This window comes from Nomascus leucogenys, chromosome 15 (genome assembly GCF_006542625.1).
Source record: "Nomascus leucogenys isolate Asia chromosome 15, Asia_NLE_v1, whole genome shotgun sequence".
In the NCBI taxonomy this organism is placed as follows: Eukaryota; Metazoa; Chordata; class Mammalia; order Primates; family Hylobatidae; genus Nomascus; species Nomascus leucogenys.
The window spans coordinates 33,787,060-33,805,251 of record NC_044395.1 but is presented as its reverse complement, the minus strand read 5'-3'; the positions used below and the strand labels follow the sequence as shown (position 1 = coordinate 33,805,251).

The window sequence follows — 18,192 nt, the reverse complement described above, 5'->3', positions numbered from 1 at the left end:
GCTCATAATCTTGGCTGTCTGTTCATATTCAGGAGTAAGACCTCAAAAGTTGACCTGGTGAGTGGATAGCTTTTTTATGCCTTCACTGTCATTTTAATGTGATGTGAACATAGTAGCAATAAAAGCTTGTATTTCATATATCTTGACAAACCACAGATATCTTGTCTTAGTAATCCACCTCTGGTGTTGGGCATTTCTTGTTTGTTTTTCTTTTTTTCCCCTCTGCTATGGTGAACATCCTTGCATGTATATTACATTTGTCTAATTATTTCTTTAAGATAAATCCTAAAAAATAGAAACTTGAAAAGCATGCATATTTTAACTTTTGCTATATATTGCCTGATTGCCCATCCATCAGCAATGTTATTTATAATTCCATTGAAAATGGCACGCGTCTTATTTTCCACATACATACCTTTGTTTTTACTGTATATATAAAATCTTTTATAATTTTAGGCACAAATATTTTAGAACATATTCAGGAAATGTACCATAATTTCTATCAGCTATTAAATTACCCTCACATTATACAAATACTTGTAAAAGAATATTTGGGTGGTCTACATTGAAAATGAAAGAAAAAAACACAATATAAAGTCTGAGCAGCGTGATCCAAACACTTTTAAAATACAAGTATTAATCTGAGAAAATCATATAAAGTAAAATTTACATGTAACATTTAAAAAGTTACAGAAATTCAGAGAATAATCGTTGATATTCTGGAATCAACCGAATACTTACATCATGCAAGTTATCAAGAAGTTTTGTAAGTTGATAGAAACGCTGTGAGCTCGACACAACTCCTTTTTGCCTCAAACCAATTGCCTTGATGAGCTCTCTAATGTAGCTTGCCCTCATCTCCTCAAACTGGGTTTGACTTCGTAGCCCTTCTAAAGGAACTGTAAGAAGACAATTAAAAGTGGCAGTTGTGTATAAAAAGATGACATTAACAATTTATAACATATATTTCTGAGCTATATAATGATTTCTTCTGATACATGACTCTAGAAAAAAAACATCTTATATAGGAAAGAGATAGTGTTATTGATAGCATCAGGACATACAAACTTCTAGTTCACTGGAAGAATATAAGAAGTAATAGGTATATTAAAGAACACTTCAGCTGACCTGTTTTAGACCTGTATCAATGGATTGTGCAATTAACTTAGCATTTGCTCAAAAGAGCACCTGGCCTTATTCTACATGCTTCTTAAATACATGGTTTGACTTAGTTTACAGTTGAATGTAATCTGGATCTATTTTTCCCTTCTTTTTAATGAATACTTGGATCTCTTAGTAAACTTTTGTCTTCTTTATATAAATCTCAAGTATTCATCATTAAGATTATTCTTAGATGATTTATCTTTCTGTTGTAATTTTAAAAATTGCTTCATTAAGTTTTCTAATGCCTTCCTGCTGATATGGGAGAAAGGTATTAATATTTAAATATTTATCTTATATCCAGCCACTTTGTTACACAGGCATATCTTGGAGATATAGCCGGTTTGGTTCCAGACCACTGCAATAAAGGAAATATTGCAACAAAGTGAATCACATGCATTTTTTGGTTTCCCAGTCCACGTAGAAGTTATATTTACACTACACTAGAATGTATTCAGTGTGCAACAGCATTATTTAAAAAGTGAACATACCTTAACTGAAAAATACTTTATTGCTAGAAAATGGTAACAATCATCTGAGTCTTCCATGAGTCAAAATCTTTTTGCTGGTGGAGGGTCTTGTCTAAATGTTGATGGCTGCTGATTGGCCAGGGTAGTGGTTGCTGAAGGTTGGGGTGGCTATGACAGTTTCTCAAGATAAGGCAACAATGAAGTTTGCTGCATCAGTTGACCTTTTGTGAATAATTTTTCTGTAGCATGCAATGCTAGCAGTTTGATGGCATTTTACCCACAGTAGAACATCTTTCATAATTGGAGTCAATCCTCTTAAGTCCTGCTGCTGCATTATCAACTAAGTTTATGTAATCTTCGAAATCATTTGTTGTCATTTCAATAATCTTCATAGTATCTTCACTAGAAGTAGATTCCAACTCAAGAAACCACTTTCTTTGCTCATCCATAAGAAATAACTCCTCATCTTTCAAGTTTTATCATGAAACTGCTTCAATTCAGTCATGTCTTCAGGCTCTACTTCTAATTTTAGTTCTCTTGCTCTTTTCACACATCGGTAGTTATTTCCTTCTCTGAAGTTTTGAACTCCCTCAAAGTCATCCAAGAGGGATGAAATAAACTTCTTCCAAACTCTTGTTAATTTTGCTATTTTCACCTTCTCCCATGAATCATGAATGTTCTTAATGGCATCTAGAATGGTGAATCCTTTCTAGAAGGTTTTCAATGTACCCAGATCCATCAGAGGAAACACTATCTATGGCAGCTACAGCTTTACAAAATATATTTCTTAAATAATAAGACATGAAAGTGGAAAATTACCCTTTGATCTACGAACTACAGAATGAATGTTGTGTTAGCAGAAATGAAAACATTAATCTCCTTGTATATCTCCATAAGAGCTCTTGGCTGACTAGGTGCATTGTCAATGAGCAATAATATTTGAAAGTAGTATTCTTAGCAATAAGTCTCAATAGTGGGTCAAAATATTCAGTAAACCATGCCGTAAACAGATGTGCTATCATCCAGGCTTTGTTGTTCCATTCATAAAGCACAGGCAGAATAGACTGAGCATAATTCTTAAAGGCCTTAGGATCTTCAGAATGATAAATGAGCATTAGCTTCAGCTTCAAGTCACCAGCTTCAGCTTCAAGTCACCAGCTTCATTAGCCCCTAACAAGAAAGTCAACCTGTTCTTTGAAGCTTTGAAGACAGACATTGACTTCTTCTCTGTAGCTATGAAAGTCCTAGATGACATCTTCTTCCAAAGGAAAGATGTTTTATCTACCCTGAAAACCTGTTTTTTAGCACAGCTACTTTCATAAGTAGCGAAAATCATACCTAGATTTTCTGGGTAACTTGCTGCAGCTTCTACATCAGCACTTGCTGCTTCATCTTATACTTTATGTTATGGAAATGGCTTCTTAAATCTCATGAACCAACTTCTGCTAGCTTCAAACTTTTTTCTGCTCCTTCCTTACACCTCTTAGCCTTCCTAGTATTGAGGAGAATCAGGGCCTTCCTCTGGATGAAGCTTAGACTTAAGGGAATACTGTGGCTGGTTTGATCTTCTATTCAGACCACTAAAACTTTCTCCATATCAGCAATAAGGCTGTTTTGCTTATCATTCATGTGTTCACCAGAATAGCACTTTTAAAGTCCTTCAAGAACTCTTCCTTTGTATTTGAAACTTGGCAGTTGCTTGGCTCAGGAGACCTAGTTTTCAACCTATATCAACTTTAGACATGCCTTCCTAATTAAGCTTAATCATTTCTACCTCAGACTTGCAACTCTTTCTTTTACTGGAACACTGAGAGGCCATTCTAAGATTGTTAGTTGGCCTAATTGCTTTTTTTTTTTTTTTTTTTTTGAGACAGGTTCTTGCTCTGTCGCCCAGGCTGGAGTTCAGTGGCACAATCTCAGGTCACTGCAACCTCCGCCTCCCAGGTTCAAGCAATTCTCCCGCCTCAGCCTCCTGAGTAGCTGGGATTACAAGTGTGTGCCATCATGTCCGACTAATTTTTGTCTTTTTGGTAGAGACGGGGTTTCACTATGTTGGCGAGGCTGGTCTTGAACTCTTCACCTCAAGTGATTAGCCCACCTCAGCTTCCCAAAGTGCTGGGATTACGGGCGTGAGCCACCATGCCCAGCCTTGGCCTAATTCCAATATTGTTGTATCTCAGGGAACAGGGAGGAAAATTACTATTTTTTAAGCCTATATTTATCCCCTGCAGCCAGATCGAAACTTGGTTTCCATTTCCCCTAGAAAAGAAGGCCAGATATACAAACTTATGAAAAACAAATAAGTTAATTCTTTGGTTTTGAGTTTTCAAGATCTTATATATAAAGGAGACTCTGAAGAGTAATTTTGGCAATTCAGTATATCTATGCAAATTTTTGTCAATTGAAAACTTAACTCCAGTAGGTACATCTATATGTATATCTAGAACCTCTTTTTTTTTTAATTTGTATAAATTTAAGGAATATCTGTGCAGTTTTGTTACATGAATATATTGCACAGTGGTGAAATCTGTGCTTTTGGTATAACCATCACCCAATAATGCACATTGTATCCATTAGGTAATGTCTCACCCCCCTCCTACCTTTCCAGCCTTCTAAGGCACCACTGTCAATTATTCTACACTCTATGCCCATGTACATGCATTATTTAGCTCCCATTTATAAGCGAGAACATGTGGTATCTGACTTTGTCTCTGAATTGTTTCAGTAAGATAATGACTTCCTGTTCCATCCATGTTGCTGCAAAAGACACACTTTCATTCTTTTTGATGGCTGAATACTATTCCATTGTGTGTGTGTGTGTGTGTGAATACATCACATTTTCTTTATCATATCATCTGTTGATACACATTTGGATTGATTCCCTATCTTTGCTATCGTGAATAGTGCTGTAATAAACAAGAGTGCAGGTGTCTTTTTGATATAATGATTTCTTTTCCTTTGGGTAGATATCCAGTGGTGGGATTGCTAGATAGAATGGTAGTTATATTTATAGTTTTTTGAGAAATCTCCATATGGTTTTCCATAGAGGCTGTACTAATTTTCTGGAGCTACTTCAAATAGCAGTCATTTCAAACCTTCACAACTCTCTTTAAGGTTACCAACCAATCCCTATATTTCCCTCAGCTGTAAACATGAATGTAAAATTATTTTTTCTTAATTTTTTCATAGTAAATCCCTTTACTAAGATTTTAGTGTATTTTTTTTTGTTTTTTTGAGACAGGGCCTCACTCAATCACCCAGGCAGGAGTACAGTGGCACAATCATTGCTCACTGCAGCCTCAACTTCCTGGGTTGAGGTGATTCTCCCAGGATCCTCCCAGCTGCCTGGGACTACAGGCACTTGCCACTATGCCTGGCTAATTTTTTGTATTTTTTTTTTAGAGAGAGGGTTTTGCAAGTTGCCTAGGCTGGTCTCAAACTCCTGGGCTCAAGCCATCCGCCCGGCTTGGCCTCCCAAAGTGTGATTAGAAATGTGACCTACTACATCTGGCCTTTAGTGTAATTTTGGAGAGAACAATGTAAAAATGTTTGTTCAACCTACTGTCTATTCCTGGAGGTTTATATTTTCATTTTTAATCAAATGAGAGGTTTAAGTTCATAACTACCAAATCATCAAAGTTTTACTTTGCCAATCTTCTCCTTGCATTTATTTTATAAAGGTGTTTGAGATTGAAGATGATTTCTATTTCTTCTAGTTTGTTTTTTAATTATTTGAGTGTTCACATTTAACTCAATTATCTGTTATTCAAGGATATAATTTAAGCTACATATCCAAACAGTTTTTTTCCAAATATAAAACTATTTTTCTTAACATTTATTTGTTTCAGACTCATTGATTTGTGGTTTCCACTATACTATTTATGTTCTAATATATACTTGTCTGATTTGCCCAAAAGTTCAGTATATCTCCTCCCATGCTGTATTAATTATAGCAGCTTTCTAACTCCCTGCATATTTTTGTAATGCTTATCTATTTATTCTTCTAGTTTTAAAGATGGATTTTCAATAGGTTTGTCAAGTTCACCCTCTTCTCCCCAAATCTCATTAGAATCTTGATTAGAATTTTGGAAAGCGTAAGTACTATTCATTAAATAGTTTCTTTTCCTTCCTTTTTGTGAAGTGGCAAGTGGCTAAAAATCTTACTCTCTATGGTATGTGAGTGGAAGTTGTATGAATCTCACTTCCTTTTCTTACCACTGCTCTAGTGATTGCCTAAGTTTCTAAGTGACAACAATGAGCAGAGCCTCCCTGTTGATTAATTCCATTGTTGTTTAATTCCCCAGCATAATGTTGCCTATCCATAAATAGAGAATTATGCTAAGGATATAAGCCAATTTGGAAGATCTAGGACTATCTGTGACATAAGTGCTATAGGATTCATTCCTTCATGCAAAGAAGGGCAGGAGTTAATTACTGTATTATTAAATGTATTCCAGTTGACTCTCTGGGCTGGTTCCACGTGAATATCCTTTGTTCAGTCGATGCTCTGTCACCAAATTAGGCTTGAAATTCCTTGTCCAAATAGGGTTCCCAAGAGGGTTATGTATTGATCCCTGTCTTTGCATAGATTCCATGAGGAAGCCTTCCATTTCAGGGTTTAGCTCTCCTGCCCTTCCCTCCTGATCTGCACCCCCTAGCCATTTGAGTTTTGGGCCCTTAGAAGGAAGTCCCTGTAAAGATGTTGCCGAGAAAGACCATAGGCTCACCCTCGGCCTGAGGTCTTAGCTCCCTGTGGTTCTCATACAAATCACAATGAATCAAGGAAGCATCGGTTTGTACATTTGAGGGCTGATCCTGCCTATGCAAGGGTCAAAGCTGCGGCTTTTTCTTTTTTTTTTTTTTAAACTTTTCCCACCCAGACCCTTGGGGATCCACTGAGGCAGAGGTAAGTATGTTCCTTGGATATAAGAAAAAGTGGAACGGATATTTGCCTGTCCTTCTGGTGATCAATGCAATGCTTTATAAAACATAATTTCCTCTTTCTTCTGGGACTATAGCTAGGCTGTATTTCCCAGCCTTTCCTGCAGCTTAAGTGCCTTGGAAGGTGGGTGAAAGTAATGTATGATAGTTTCAGATCTAGCCTTCAAAATCTCTCTCACTCAGTGCTCATTTCTAGTCATGTCCAACAGAGGTTTGCAAGCCACTAGGAAAGGGTGGAGACACTGGCGAGAAGGAGCCTGGGTGTTTCTTGCTAACTCACGGGACTGTGTCTGTGATAAAGAAACCACTATTACATTAAGATGCTAATCTTTATAGTTACATGTTTTAACAATTTATCTTGATAAAAATAATTCTAAACAAAATTATATATTTTATATAGTAAATACTTTGGGGATGGGGTGAGAGTGGTGGTAGAGGAGAGTATGGTTTGTGCTTACCCAATATTAATTGCAGTCGTGTATCACTTAATGATAGGGATATATTCTGAGAAATGTGTCCTTATGCGATTTCATCATTGTGATTGTCACAGAGTGTACTCACACAAACCTAGATAGTATAGACTACTATACACCCAGGCCTTATACCTAGGCTAGGAACCTGTACAGCATGTGACTATTGAATACTTTAGGCAGCTGTAACACAATGGTAAGTGTTTGTGTATCTAAACACAGAAAAGGCATAGTAAAAATCTAATATAAAAGATATAAATGGAACACTTGCATAGGGGACTTCACATGAATAGAGCTTGCAGGACTGGAAGTTGCTCTGCATGAGTCAGTGAGTGAGTGGTGAGAGAATGTGAAGGCCTAGGACATTACTATACACTACAATAGCCTTTATAAACACTGTACACTTAGGCTACACTACATTTATGAAAATATTTTTATTTCTTTTATAATAAATTAGCTTCACTGTAACTTTTTTTACTTTATAAACTCTAGTTTTTTAACTTTTTGACTCTTTTCTAATAACATTTAGTTAAAAACAAAAATACATGGTACAGTTCTCTTTCTTTCTTTCTTTTTTTAGAGACAAGTTCTCACATGTTGCTTAGGCTGGACTTAAACTTCTGGGCTCAAGTGATCCTCTCACCTCAGCCTCCCAAGTAGTGGGGACTACAGGCACATGCCACCATGCCTAGCGTTCTTTCTCTGTGTCTTTATTCTATAAGCTTTATCTATTTTTAAATATTTTCTTTTTTGCTTAAACTTTTTTGTTAAAAACGAATACCCAAAATACCCATTAGCCTAGGCCTACACAGAGTCAGAATCATCAATATCACTGTCATCCACCCCCACATCTTATCTCACTGGAAGGTCTTCAGGGGCAGTAACAGACATGGAGCTGTCATCTCCTAGGGTGACGTATGTCCTTTTCCGGAATCCCTTCTGACAGACCTGCCTGAGGCTGTTTTGCAGTTAACTTAAAAAAAAGTAGAAGTAGTGACTCTAAATAGAAAAGTATAGTAAATACATAAACCAGTAAGAGTTGTTTATTATCATTACCAAGTACTATGTACTGTACATAATTGTATGTGCTATACTTTGTATGACTGGCAGCACTGTAGGTTTGTTTACATCAGTATCACCACGAACATGTGATTAGTGCATTGTGCTATGATGTTATGGTGGCTACAACAGGACTAGGTGATGATAATTTTTTAGCTCCATTATAATCTTAGGGAAACATTGTATATGTGGTCTGTTGTTGACCAAAATGTTATTATGTGGCACATGACTGTAGTTTATATTACTGAATTAGGTGAATATGAAAGCGTAATTAAATCATTTTATCTAAAATAAAAAGAAATTGATGAGGCTATTTTAGTATTACATGGTAGGTAAAAGATGAAAAAATCGAGTGATTTTATTAATGTCTATAACAATATATTGGGTATTTCTTTTTTATAGTTATAATCCAAGATGTCTACCTTATATATAACTATATAATCATATTGTTTGAAACTTTTCTAATGTCTTAAGAAACTAGATATCTTGCATTAAGTTACTTGAACTCACTTGTATTAAGAAGTAACAATACTTTCATACAGAGGAATTCTTCTTGGCTAACTTGAAGCTTGACAAACTCCTGTGGGATCTGCCACATGGTAAGGCATAATGAATAGAATGATGATTCTTTCATCCGCTGTCTTGCATCACATACAATACACAAAAGAAAAAGCAACAGGAAAAAAAAATAGTGTCTCAGCCAGTTTAGGTAATTTATCAGGGAATATGATTTTGGTAATTACCTTATATATTATTGAATATGACTATTGCTTTTAATAAACAAACCCAATATTTGGAATTTTAAACATCTTCTAAACTTTTCACAATACTGCATTTTTGAGGTTAAGAAATCTTAAAACTAGAAAATTATATTAAATACACAGTGACTAAGATTAACATTGTTTCTCACTTTTATTATCACACTTTAAATACCTAAACCAAGAAAACAGCAAGGGTGTAGGAGTTGAGAATGTGGAGCTGAAAAATGCTCAGAAATGTTTTATTTACTTACAATTTATTTTCTATGAAAAATTACATAATTTTGTGTGCAATTAAATAGGAGAAGTCAGTTCACAGAGCTTACCATATTTAGAACTTTCCTAGGGAAATATACAATGATACAGAAAAGAGTAAAAGAGGACACTGGCAAGCATTAATTAATCGACAAAGTTAAACACAAGTGCTAAAGGCTGAGAAAATTTAATTAAGGCATTTTCCCAACCTTGTGTTGTTTTATAATGTCCACATTAGTCAAATGAAGCTAACAAGAATAATGAAAAGAAAACTAGATTTTGACTCAAAAGAGATAAGGAATCTCACTGTCATTCAAATTATTTGGCAGATTATATAATTCTCCTGAGAATCAGTTTTCTAAACTGTACAATGAAGAATGCTGATTCCTTACTTATCTCAAGGAATTGCTGGATAAAATGCAATGAAACATGAAAATTATCTAAAAACTGTAAAGACTTATACAAGTTGAGTTATATACTTCTAAGTCAGCATTCACCATTAGAACAATATATTACCATGAAAAGATTCTTATTCAGTTAAAGGTTATATGTAGAAATTAATTAAAATTATTTAAATATAAAGCAAATTGAAATATCTATCTTTCAATTTTTTAAATAAATTACCAGCTTAATTTGTCATGTATGAAGAAAGATGTTTTTAGTTTTTGAATGTAAGTCAGTAACAAAAATATTTCTCATTTTTATTATTGTCATTAGTACCAAGCTATGAAATTTTAAATTGATAAATGAAACATTTAAGTTTATCTTTAAATATATTTCTTGATACATTCTTGATGTGTAAGAAAATTGGATTTGATACAACTATAATATATTTTGAAATGAGGAAAAAGCTCCAAATATCAAATTACCATAAAATGACATTAATATCATATCAAGAACACTAAATATGTGATCATCTATTGAAATATAACTTTCAAAATTATCCTACATGTACACTTATAATAACAAAAACAACCAAAGTTACTACTTACTCATTTAGTATTAGATCAGGTGCAAAATACAGCATCTGCCCACTGACGTGTTTGTAGGATCTCCATCCTAGACCAAACACCATTAGGCTCATCCAAGAATACTGAATGAGAGTTATCTGGTCATCAATATGTAAGTTTCGAAAACCTATAAAATGAAAATAAAAATACAGTGACCATAAAAATGACTGAATTATGTCAAAAATGTTGAAAACACATATAAATCTGAAAATAGGTGTACGTAGGGTAATATAATGTTTTCTTTCTCAAAATATTTTACACTGAAAATCAGAAAACATTAATAAATAATACAGCCTAAAATATCAGCAACTTTGGAAGTCACTTGAAATTAGTCACTGTGATTTAGCATTTCTGGGATTTTGCTAACTGAATCCATCATCCATCACTCATTCATGCAACACCCATTTAATGAGAACCATTCGTGTGCCAGGCACTGTATAAAAATGAAGATGAGTAAGACTCAATCCTAGCCTCAAAAGAAGTTCACAGCTCAACAGGAGAAACAAGCACATGAGTGCTGGGGTAGAGAAGGTTAAAAGGGAGTGCATCAGTCAATCGGGAGGGAGGTCAGGAAAAACTTTCTAGAAAGAAAAGAGAGGTAATGCCTGAATGGAATATAATCAGTTTGTTAAATCTCAGTTCTTTGGGATTTAAACATAAACTTACAAAGTAAGACCATAAACTGGTCTTACTTTGTAAAACCACTGCTTTCAGTTGTGTTATATCTAATTATCTTTTAACAACCCTTAACTATGTTGGGTAGATTCCAGTCTTCAGGTCACTTTCGTTCTCTGAAACTTAATCTAGTCTTGTTTTAAACTTCTGTGTGGCTTAAGAGATTTAGAATCTGTGTGTGTGTGTATTGGGGGGTGTGGTATGAATGCTCTGGTCTTTCATCCTCTTTTAGGCTGTTCCATGGTGTTGGTGGCAGAAGGATGGCAGGGAAAGGGCAAATGAATCTTGACTTAATCATCACAAGTCTCTCCATGTCTTCCCAATTCTCAAGGGAAGATCACTAGCTCAACAATGAGTAACATAAAGGTGGGAGAAGCAAAGATGTGTTTGGAGACGTAGGCTGGGTCAGATCATCCAAGATCTTGCATGTCTATTAAGGAGCAATGGGAGTGACATAGCCTTGCATTGTAGATAGATCATTTTTAGCTATGTGGTAGGTGGATTCAAGGGAAGTCTGGAGGTAGGGAGGACAGTTGGGAGATACTGTCAAAGCCCAGGTGAGAGATGATAAAAGACTGAAGTAAGTCAAATCAACACATTGGAATTAAGAGGAGAGAGTGCATCAGAAAAATATTTAAAGGGAAAAATAAAGGACATTTGTCAACTGATTGCAGGTAGATGGGAAGAAGAAGGAATCACATACATCTTTCATTATTTTTCTTGAATGGTAGATGATAACAGCATTGCTGAGATAAAATAAAGGAGAAGCAACTTGCTAGGGAGAAAACAGTTTTGGATAGGATTCAGGGGTCAACATCCTGATATCAGCTGCACATATGAATTAGAAGTATGGGGAGATATCTGGGCTAAAAATATTAATATAAATTTGAAAGTTATATGTATCTGAGTATAACTGAAACATTGAAAATGGAGAATTTTTAAAATTAAAGAGATATGTATATGTCTAGTATAGAGACAATGTTCTGCTGAGAACATCAACCACTTTCTATAAAGCTATTTTAAAAACATCTGTTTTCTCTAAAAATCCACTGATGTTCTTACAAATAAACTGTTTCAAAAGTAAGACCAAAGCAAAATTTAATTCATTAGCTATCAAGAGCAAAGGAAAGTCATTTCCTGACAATGTTAATTATGTCAAGGTAGGTAGCAAAAAAGAAGGCTCTTCTCTTCATACACTTCAGATCATTCCATCTTCACGTGAATAGTAGAAAAATTGCTATTCTCTTCTTAGAACTCCTTAGCCTCAAAAAGACCAAAAACTCAAATGCATATTCATAATTAGAGATGCCATAGTGAGCATTTACCTTTTACTGAGAAGGGATGCTCTTCAGTGTCTAACCTTCTTTTCTCCTTCCCACCTTTCCTCCCTCCCCTTCTCCCTCCTTTCTTCCCTCACTCCCTCCCTCCCTCCCTCCTTTCTTTCTTCCCTCTCCCCCTTCCTTCCTTTCCTCTTTTCTCTCCTCCTCCCTCGCTGCTCCCTAATACCTTCCTCCTTTCCTTCTTTCCTTCTCTCCTTCCTTCCTCCCCTCCTTCCTTTCTCTGTGTGGACAGAGTTCCCCATTGGTTGTAGTTTTGTGAGAGCAAATGCCTTACCTTCCTACTTTCCCACTGAGAAAGCTGGGTAAAGCTTCTCCTTCTCTGGACTTGGTGCATAGGTTTGGCCCATGGAACATATACTAACAGGAATTTGAATCAGAAAATACTAAAGCAAAGACAAAGATATGACTATTTATTCTTGATGGTGGTGGTGTCCAGATAATGAGAACCAATGGGAGGATTTGTGATGCTTGCTTTTTAGCCCTTCAGATGTGCCTTGGCTTCTGCCCATATTCTAAGCTTGTCCTCTAGCTTCTATTCAGTGAACCCCTGGTGTCCTCTCAGTAAATTATTTTTTTTTTCTTTTGCTTTTAAAAGTCAGGGTTTTTTGTTGTTGCTTGTGTGTTTTATACTTAACATAGTTGATTTTTATTGCTGGCATCCAAGAATCCTGGTTTACTCAGGTGCAGGAAGACTCTCTAAATAACCAGCCAAAAAAATTTTTGGCATGCAAGTTTTATCATTTTTTTATTTGCATATGACTTGAATGTGTCTTCAAGTATAGGTCCTACATAATAACTTTTTAAGAAAATTATAAAGCTCAACACAATAAATCTAATACATAAGTGCTGCTTGTAAGTCAAATATTTAAGAGACTACAAAAATGGGTAATTTTGTGATAACATTTAGAATCATTTGACAAGAGATCAACGAATCGTTTTAATTTTTGAAAAGGAAGCCTTTCTAAAGTGAGGCACATATAAACCTCCCTATTGCTGATCTGTCTCAACAAGTTGGAAGGAATTCAGGATGGAAGACCCAAGTTCCAGTCCTGGCTCTACCACTTACTAACAGCCACTTTGGAAACATTACTTATTATCATTGAATCTAAATTTCTTCATAAGTAAAAATCACAATTGACAATGATAACTAACTCAGTGAGTTGCTATGAGACAAATGGGACAATTATGCACATTGTAGAACACTATGGAGATATTCATTAGTCTATCAATGCAACAGAATTGCTCATTGGAGTAATACTAGTATGAAATCCACCAGTCAGTCTAATGGGAAGTCTCTAATACTAAAACACAATGGCATAAAAAAAAATGTTAGGAGGCATTTGATATATTATAGAGCCTATAAGATAGAACTGAAGTATAAATATTAATAATGGTGAAAAAATTTTAAAGATAAATTATGTGTTTGTTCTGGAATACATATTTTCCAGAATATATATTTTATGTATGTTGTTATATATAACAAATTATATATATCATATAATACAAAAAATGGGCTGGGTGCAGTGGCTCATGCCTGTAATCCCAGCACTTTGGGAGGCCGAGGTGGGTGGATCATGAATGAGGTCAAGAGATCGAGACCATCCTGGCCAACATGGTAAAACCCTGCTCTACTAAAAATACAAAAATTAGCTAGGCGTGGTGGTGTATGCCTGTAGTCTCAGCTACTTGGGAGGCTGAGGCAGGAGAATGGTTTCAACCTGGGAGGCTGAGGTTGCAGTGAGCCGAGATCATGCAACTGCACTCCAGCCTGGTGACAGAGTGAGACTCCATCTCAAAAAAAACAACAAACAAACAAAAGGCTCATAGAAAGTTATTTTTCATTAATCAGATGTATTAAAACATTAACCAAGTGTTCACAATAATCTCCACAAATACATTTATTATTCTCTATATCTTTCTTGGTGAACTTTATAACTTTCTAAAAAAAGTATTTTATAATATTTAAATATTTGACTTAACTATGCTGTAATTTTTCACTTCAGGCATTTGTTTGATGTGAACCTTTGAGTAGTTTTAAACATTTAAACATTTTACAAAATTATATAACAATTAAATTGTTCTTTATCCAAAAACAGATCCTGTCTACATTTTTACATGTTTACATTCACTTTATCCTACTCTTAGTTTTTGTTTTTGTCTTTTTGCTTTTTTCTTTGTTTTTGCATTCTGGGACTAGAAATTCAGGCTTTTATTTTATTACAACATTAAAGGCAAATCTTATTACAATAACTTTAAATTTATAAAATTACCAATATTTATAGCAGAAACTATACTTCTGTTTGACAGAATGGAATAGAACTCAGAAAATAACCTTTATTTACTCCACCTTTTACAGTGCTTATGTGTGATAAATGTACAGTGTTAAATGGACTTGAACATGCCTAGTACAGAAATGCTATTTTTTTCCTTATTAACGGTAATATCATTCATTACTTTATGCTGAAACAAAAATGGGAACACTGAGATCAAATTCCCAATGATGATAATGATCAGGTAAACTTAGTACATTTGAGATGACCAAAATGAAAAACCTTCACATAGAGAAGTGATGGATTATCACTAATTGTGTTTAACAAATGTTAAAAAGAAAAAAAAAAACACTCTTTTCCTTTTAAGTGACTTGACCTGATAATTTCTGACAAAAGCCCTGTTACAACTGTCCAATTTTAGCTTAAAAAATTAACAGAAAGTGTATAGTGAAGAGATGGCCTGGGGCTGGGTGTGGTGGCTCATGCCCATAGTCCCAGTGCTTTGGGAGGTGAGGCAGGAGAGTCACTTGAGGCCAGGAGTTTGAGACCAGCCAAGACCCAGTCTCTACAAACCAATTTAAAAAGCTTGTTCAGGTGTGGTGGTGCACACCTGTAGTGCTGGGGAGGCTGAAGTTACTGGGGAGGCTGAAGCAGGAGGATGGCTTGAGCCCAGGAGTTCTAAGCTGTGGTGAGCTATAATCGTGCCACTGCACTCCAGCCTGGGTGACAGAGTGAGAGTCTATCTCAAGAAAAAAAAAAAAAAAAAGGTGGCCTGTGTGACCTACTAAGTTTCCCAATCTTACTCCCTGAGTTTTGATAAAATATGTAGGTTTGGTTCTGTAAAACATGTCAGGTAATTGAAACAGATAATCTACAACAATGGCAGAGCATTAAATATCTCAGCACCTTCTGACACAAAGCATCAACTTTCATACACCAGTATCAATGTTGAGAAGCACAAAGAAGCTTCAATATGATAAGTATAATCACCAATGTATGTTTGATGATTTATTCTGAATAAGAACTTAATGTCTAACAATCTAAGGTAGTATAGTTCTTTGCATATCGATTCCGTAATTTAAATTTCTATAAATATTCTTTAAGCAACTTTTTGGGAGGAAGCATTATACTTGCAATTAGGATCAACATTAGAAAGATGCTGTTTCTGCCTTTAACACTATAGGCTTGTGAGACAGATAGAAAAGTAGAACACAATTGTAACTCAGAGTCATAGTGTTATGGTTGACAAGCACAAAAGAGACAAGGGAGAGTACAGGGTTTCCTCACCCAGTCTAGGAAGGCTCAGAGAAATCTTCCCAGAGCAAGTGACAAGTAATGCGAATCCTGAAAGATAGTTACGGGTCAGTCAAACGAAGATGTGGGAAAAGAGATGGGCTGCCAGGTAGGAAAAATAATATGGGCAAGAGAAGGAGGCTAGAATCTGAGCAAACAGCATTTAGGGAATGAGATCTTGGAGTCGTGTGAAGAGGAATGATGAGAGAGAACACTGCAAATTCAGGAGCCAGATCACAGAAAGCCCTTGGATATTGAGGCTATGGAGTTTGGATGCTATTTGGAAAAAGAAATGGAAAATATGATTGATTATAATTGTTTTAGAAAAATGATTCTGGGGGTAGAATAGAGGATCATTTGGGCACCATGTGAAATTGATGGTAATAGAATCAGTCAGGAGGCTGCAACATGAATCCAAGTAAAAAAAGACAAGCACCAAACTAAGTCAGGGAAGTAGCAACAGAAGTAGCATGTATAATGAATCATGTATGTAATAAGTGGAGTTGATAGAATTTGACAATTTATTGGATAAGAGGTGAAGGAGAAAGTGAGCCAAGGATGATACCAAAAATTCTGACTGAGGTGCCATTTCAAGATACTGGAAAAGGCCTTAGGTTTATGGGGTCATGCTGACTTAGAAGTCATCTGGGTGGAGCTGTGTAATAAGCAGTTGAAAGTTCACTAGTTTTGCAGAGGGTCTGGCTAATACTATGTATTTAGGAGTCATCGCAATATAGTGGTAGTTGAAGACAAGACTATGAATGAGCTTATGCAGACTGTGTAGAGTGAGAAATGACTGGAAAAGATAGAACGCAGAACACAAACAAATTTATAGTGTGGGTGGAGGAACAAATCCACACAGGAGTTGGGAAATGTACATAGGGAGAGAAACATATCTACCTGTAAGGGAAGTGACAAATACTTAAGCCAAGAGTTTTAGCAAGAAATAGTTACTTTGCCAATAGTCCCAGAGGTAGGTGAAACACATTAAGGGCTGGAAATATTCATTTGATTTGACAAGTAAAAATTTTTGTTGCCATTTGCAATCATAATTTCAGTGGAATAGGGTGTGAGAAAAACCATGTTTTAGTCTTTATCAACACATTTATTAAGGCCTTTACTCTCAGTACACTACTCATATTTCTCTCTCATCATTTTTTTCTGGAGAGCAATAATTTAATTTAGTCTTCTGATTCGGGAAGGAAGAGAAAAAATCCTCTGTCAAGATGCAATGACTGTCACTGACTCAAAAGTTGTTTTGGCATGCTTCAAAAGCAGAAAAATGAGGCAAAATACTGTTCCAATATTCTGATACTAATAATTGCAAGTAGTCTGGTGAAATGACACAAAAAAATAAAGTATGTCCTAAAAAATGCAAGGTATAAAAATTCAAAGCATTGACCTAAATGGAGTTTTCACTAAGTTAAGATTTTCACTGAAATATCAAGACAAAAATGTGTGCAACGGAAATGTTTCCCTCATACCCCCTGTCACCTCAATTTCACTGCAATGTATTGATGTACAGGATGAGGACAATTTAAAGGTGACACTGAATTGTGAATTAGTACTTTTAATTTAAATTCTAACATCTACAGTAATTTTTAAGACCCTCCTTGATCAGCCTATAACTTATACCTCTAAGTTTACTTTCCATTATTCAGTTCAAAATAAATTTATTTTTAATGGTTTCTTACCATTTGGGTGATTAAATCTCCTGAAGGCCAGTACTTACTGTAGCAGTGTCCGAGGGACTGTATGTACAAATGTGTTTTCTCAATCCATAGCTACTAAAAGCTTTAATTACTACCCTATGGGGAGACTGTATAAAATTTTTGATGTTACTAAGGGACCCCCACACTTGAAAAGGTTGAGAACCATTAATATGCTGGTTTAATGCATTATTCACCAAACCTATGTCATGCTTTTCTTATTTCAGCCATACTGTTCCTTCTATCTAGAATGCTTTCTCTTATCATGATTTATCAAAGTCTTGTTTCTCCTGTAAGATGCAGTTTAACTGACAGTTTTGTCTCTGAAGGCTTCTTTAGTCCTTGAAGCCAAAAATGTTCTTCTGCCCCCACTTTCATTATATCTGTCTTACATCACTTTCACACAACACTGTAGTTGTTTGGGTATCTTCTCTCTGCCATTGGATTGGGAATTCCTTAATAGAGGGAATATGTCTTGTTCATTAAAAAAATTCAAATATTGTGTTGCTCTATATTTCAAATAAGAAAATATTGCCCACTAAGGCTACAGATAAAAGCCAATGTAAAATCATTCATTTGCAATGTATCCTAAGAGATGGTTTATAAATGTGCTGACATAAGGCTAGAGCATGTTGCAAGTCTCTATTAAAGAAAAAGGGGGTGGGGCGCGGTGGGTCATGTTTGTAATTCCAGCACTTTGGGAGGCTGAGGTGGAGAGATCACTTGAGCCCAGGAGTTCAAGACCAGCCTGGGTAAAACAGTTAAACCCAATTTCAACTAA

The 18,192-nt window shown here is 35.5% G+C and overlaps 1 protein-coding gene across 6 annotated transcripts in view; it reads right to left on the bottom strand.

Moving 5' to 3' along the window:
- Positions 1-18,192, bottom strand: part of PGR (progesterone receptor) — a 94,633-nt gene that overhangs the window by 11,574 nt on the left and 64,867 nt on the right. For 3 of the 6 annotated variants that reach the window (XM_030828908.1, XM_030828911.1, XM_030828909.1), the window contains 3 exons: positions 10,107-10,251; positions 8,612-8,742; positions 742-899 (listed from right to left, as the gene is read on the bottom strand). In XM_030828908.1, coding sequence (XP_030684768.1) covers positions 742-899; positions 8,612-8,742; positions 10,107-10,251 — 434 coding nt within the window. The remainder of the gene's footprint in view (positions 1-741; positions 900-8,611; positions 8,743-10,106; positions 10,252-18,192) is intronic. The other 3 variants (XR_004033597.1, XR_004033598.1, XR_004033599.1) reach the window with 2 other exon arrangements.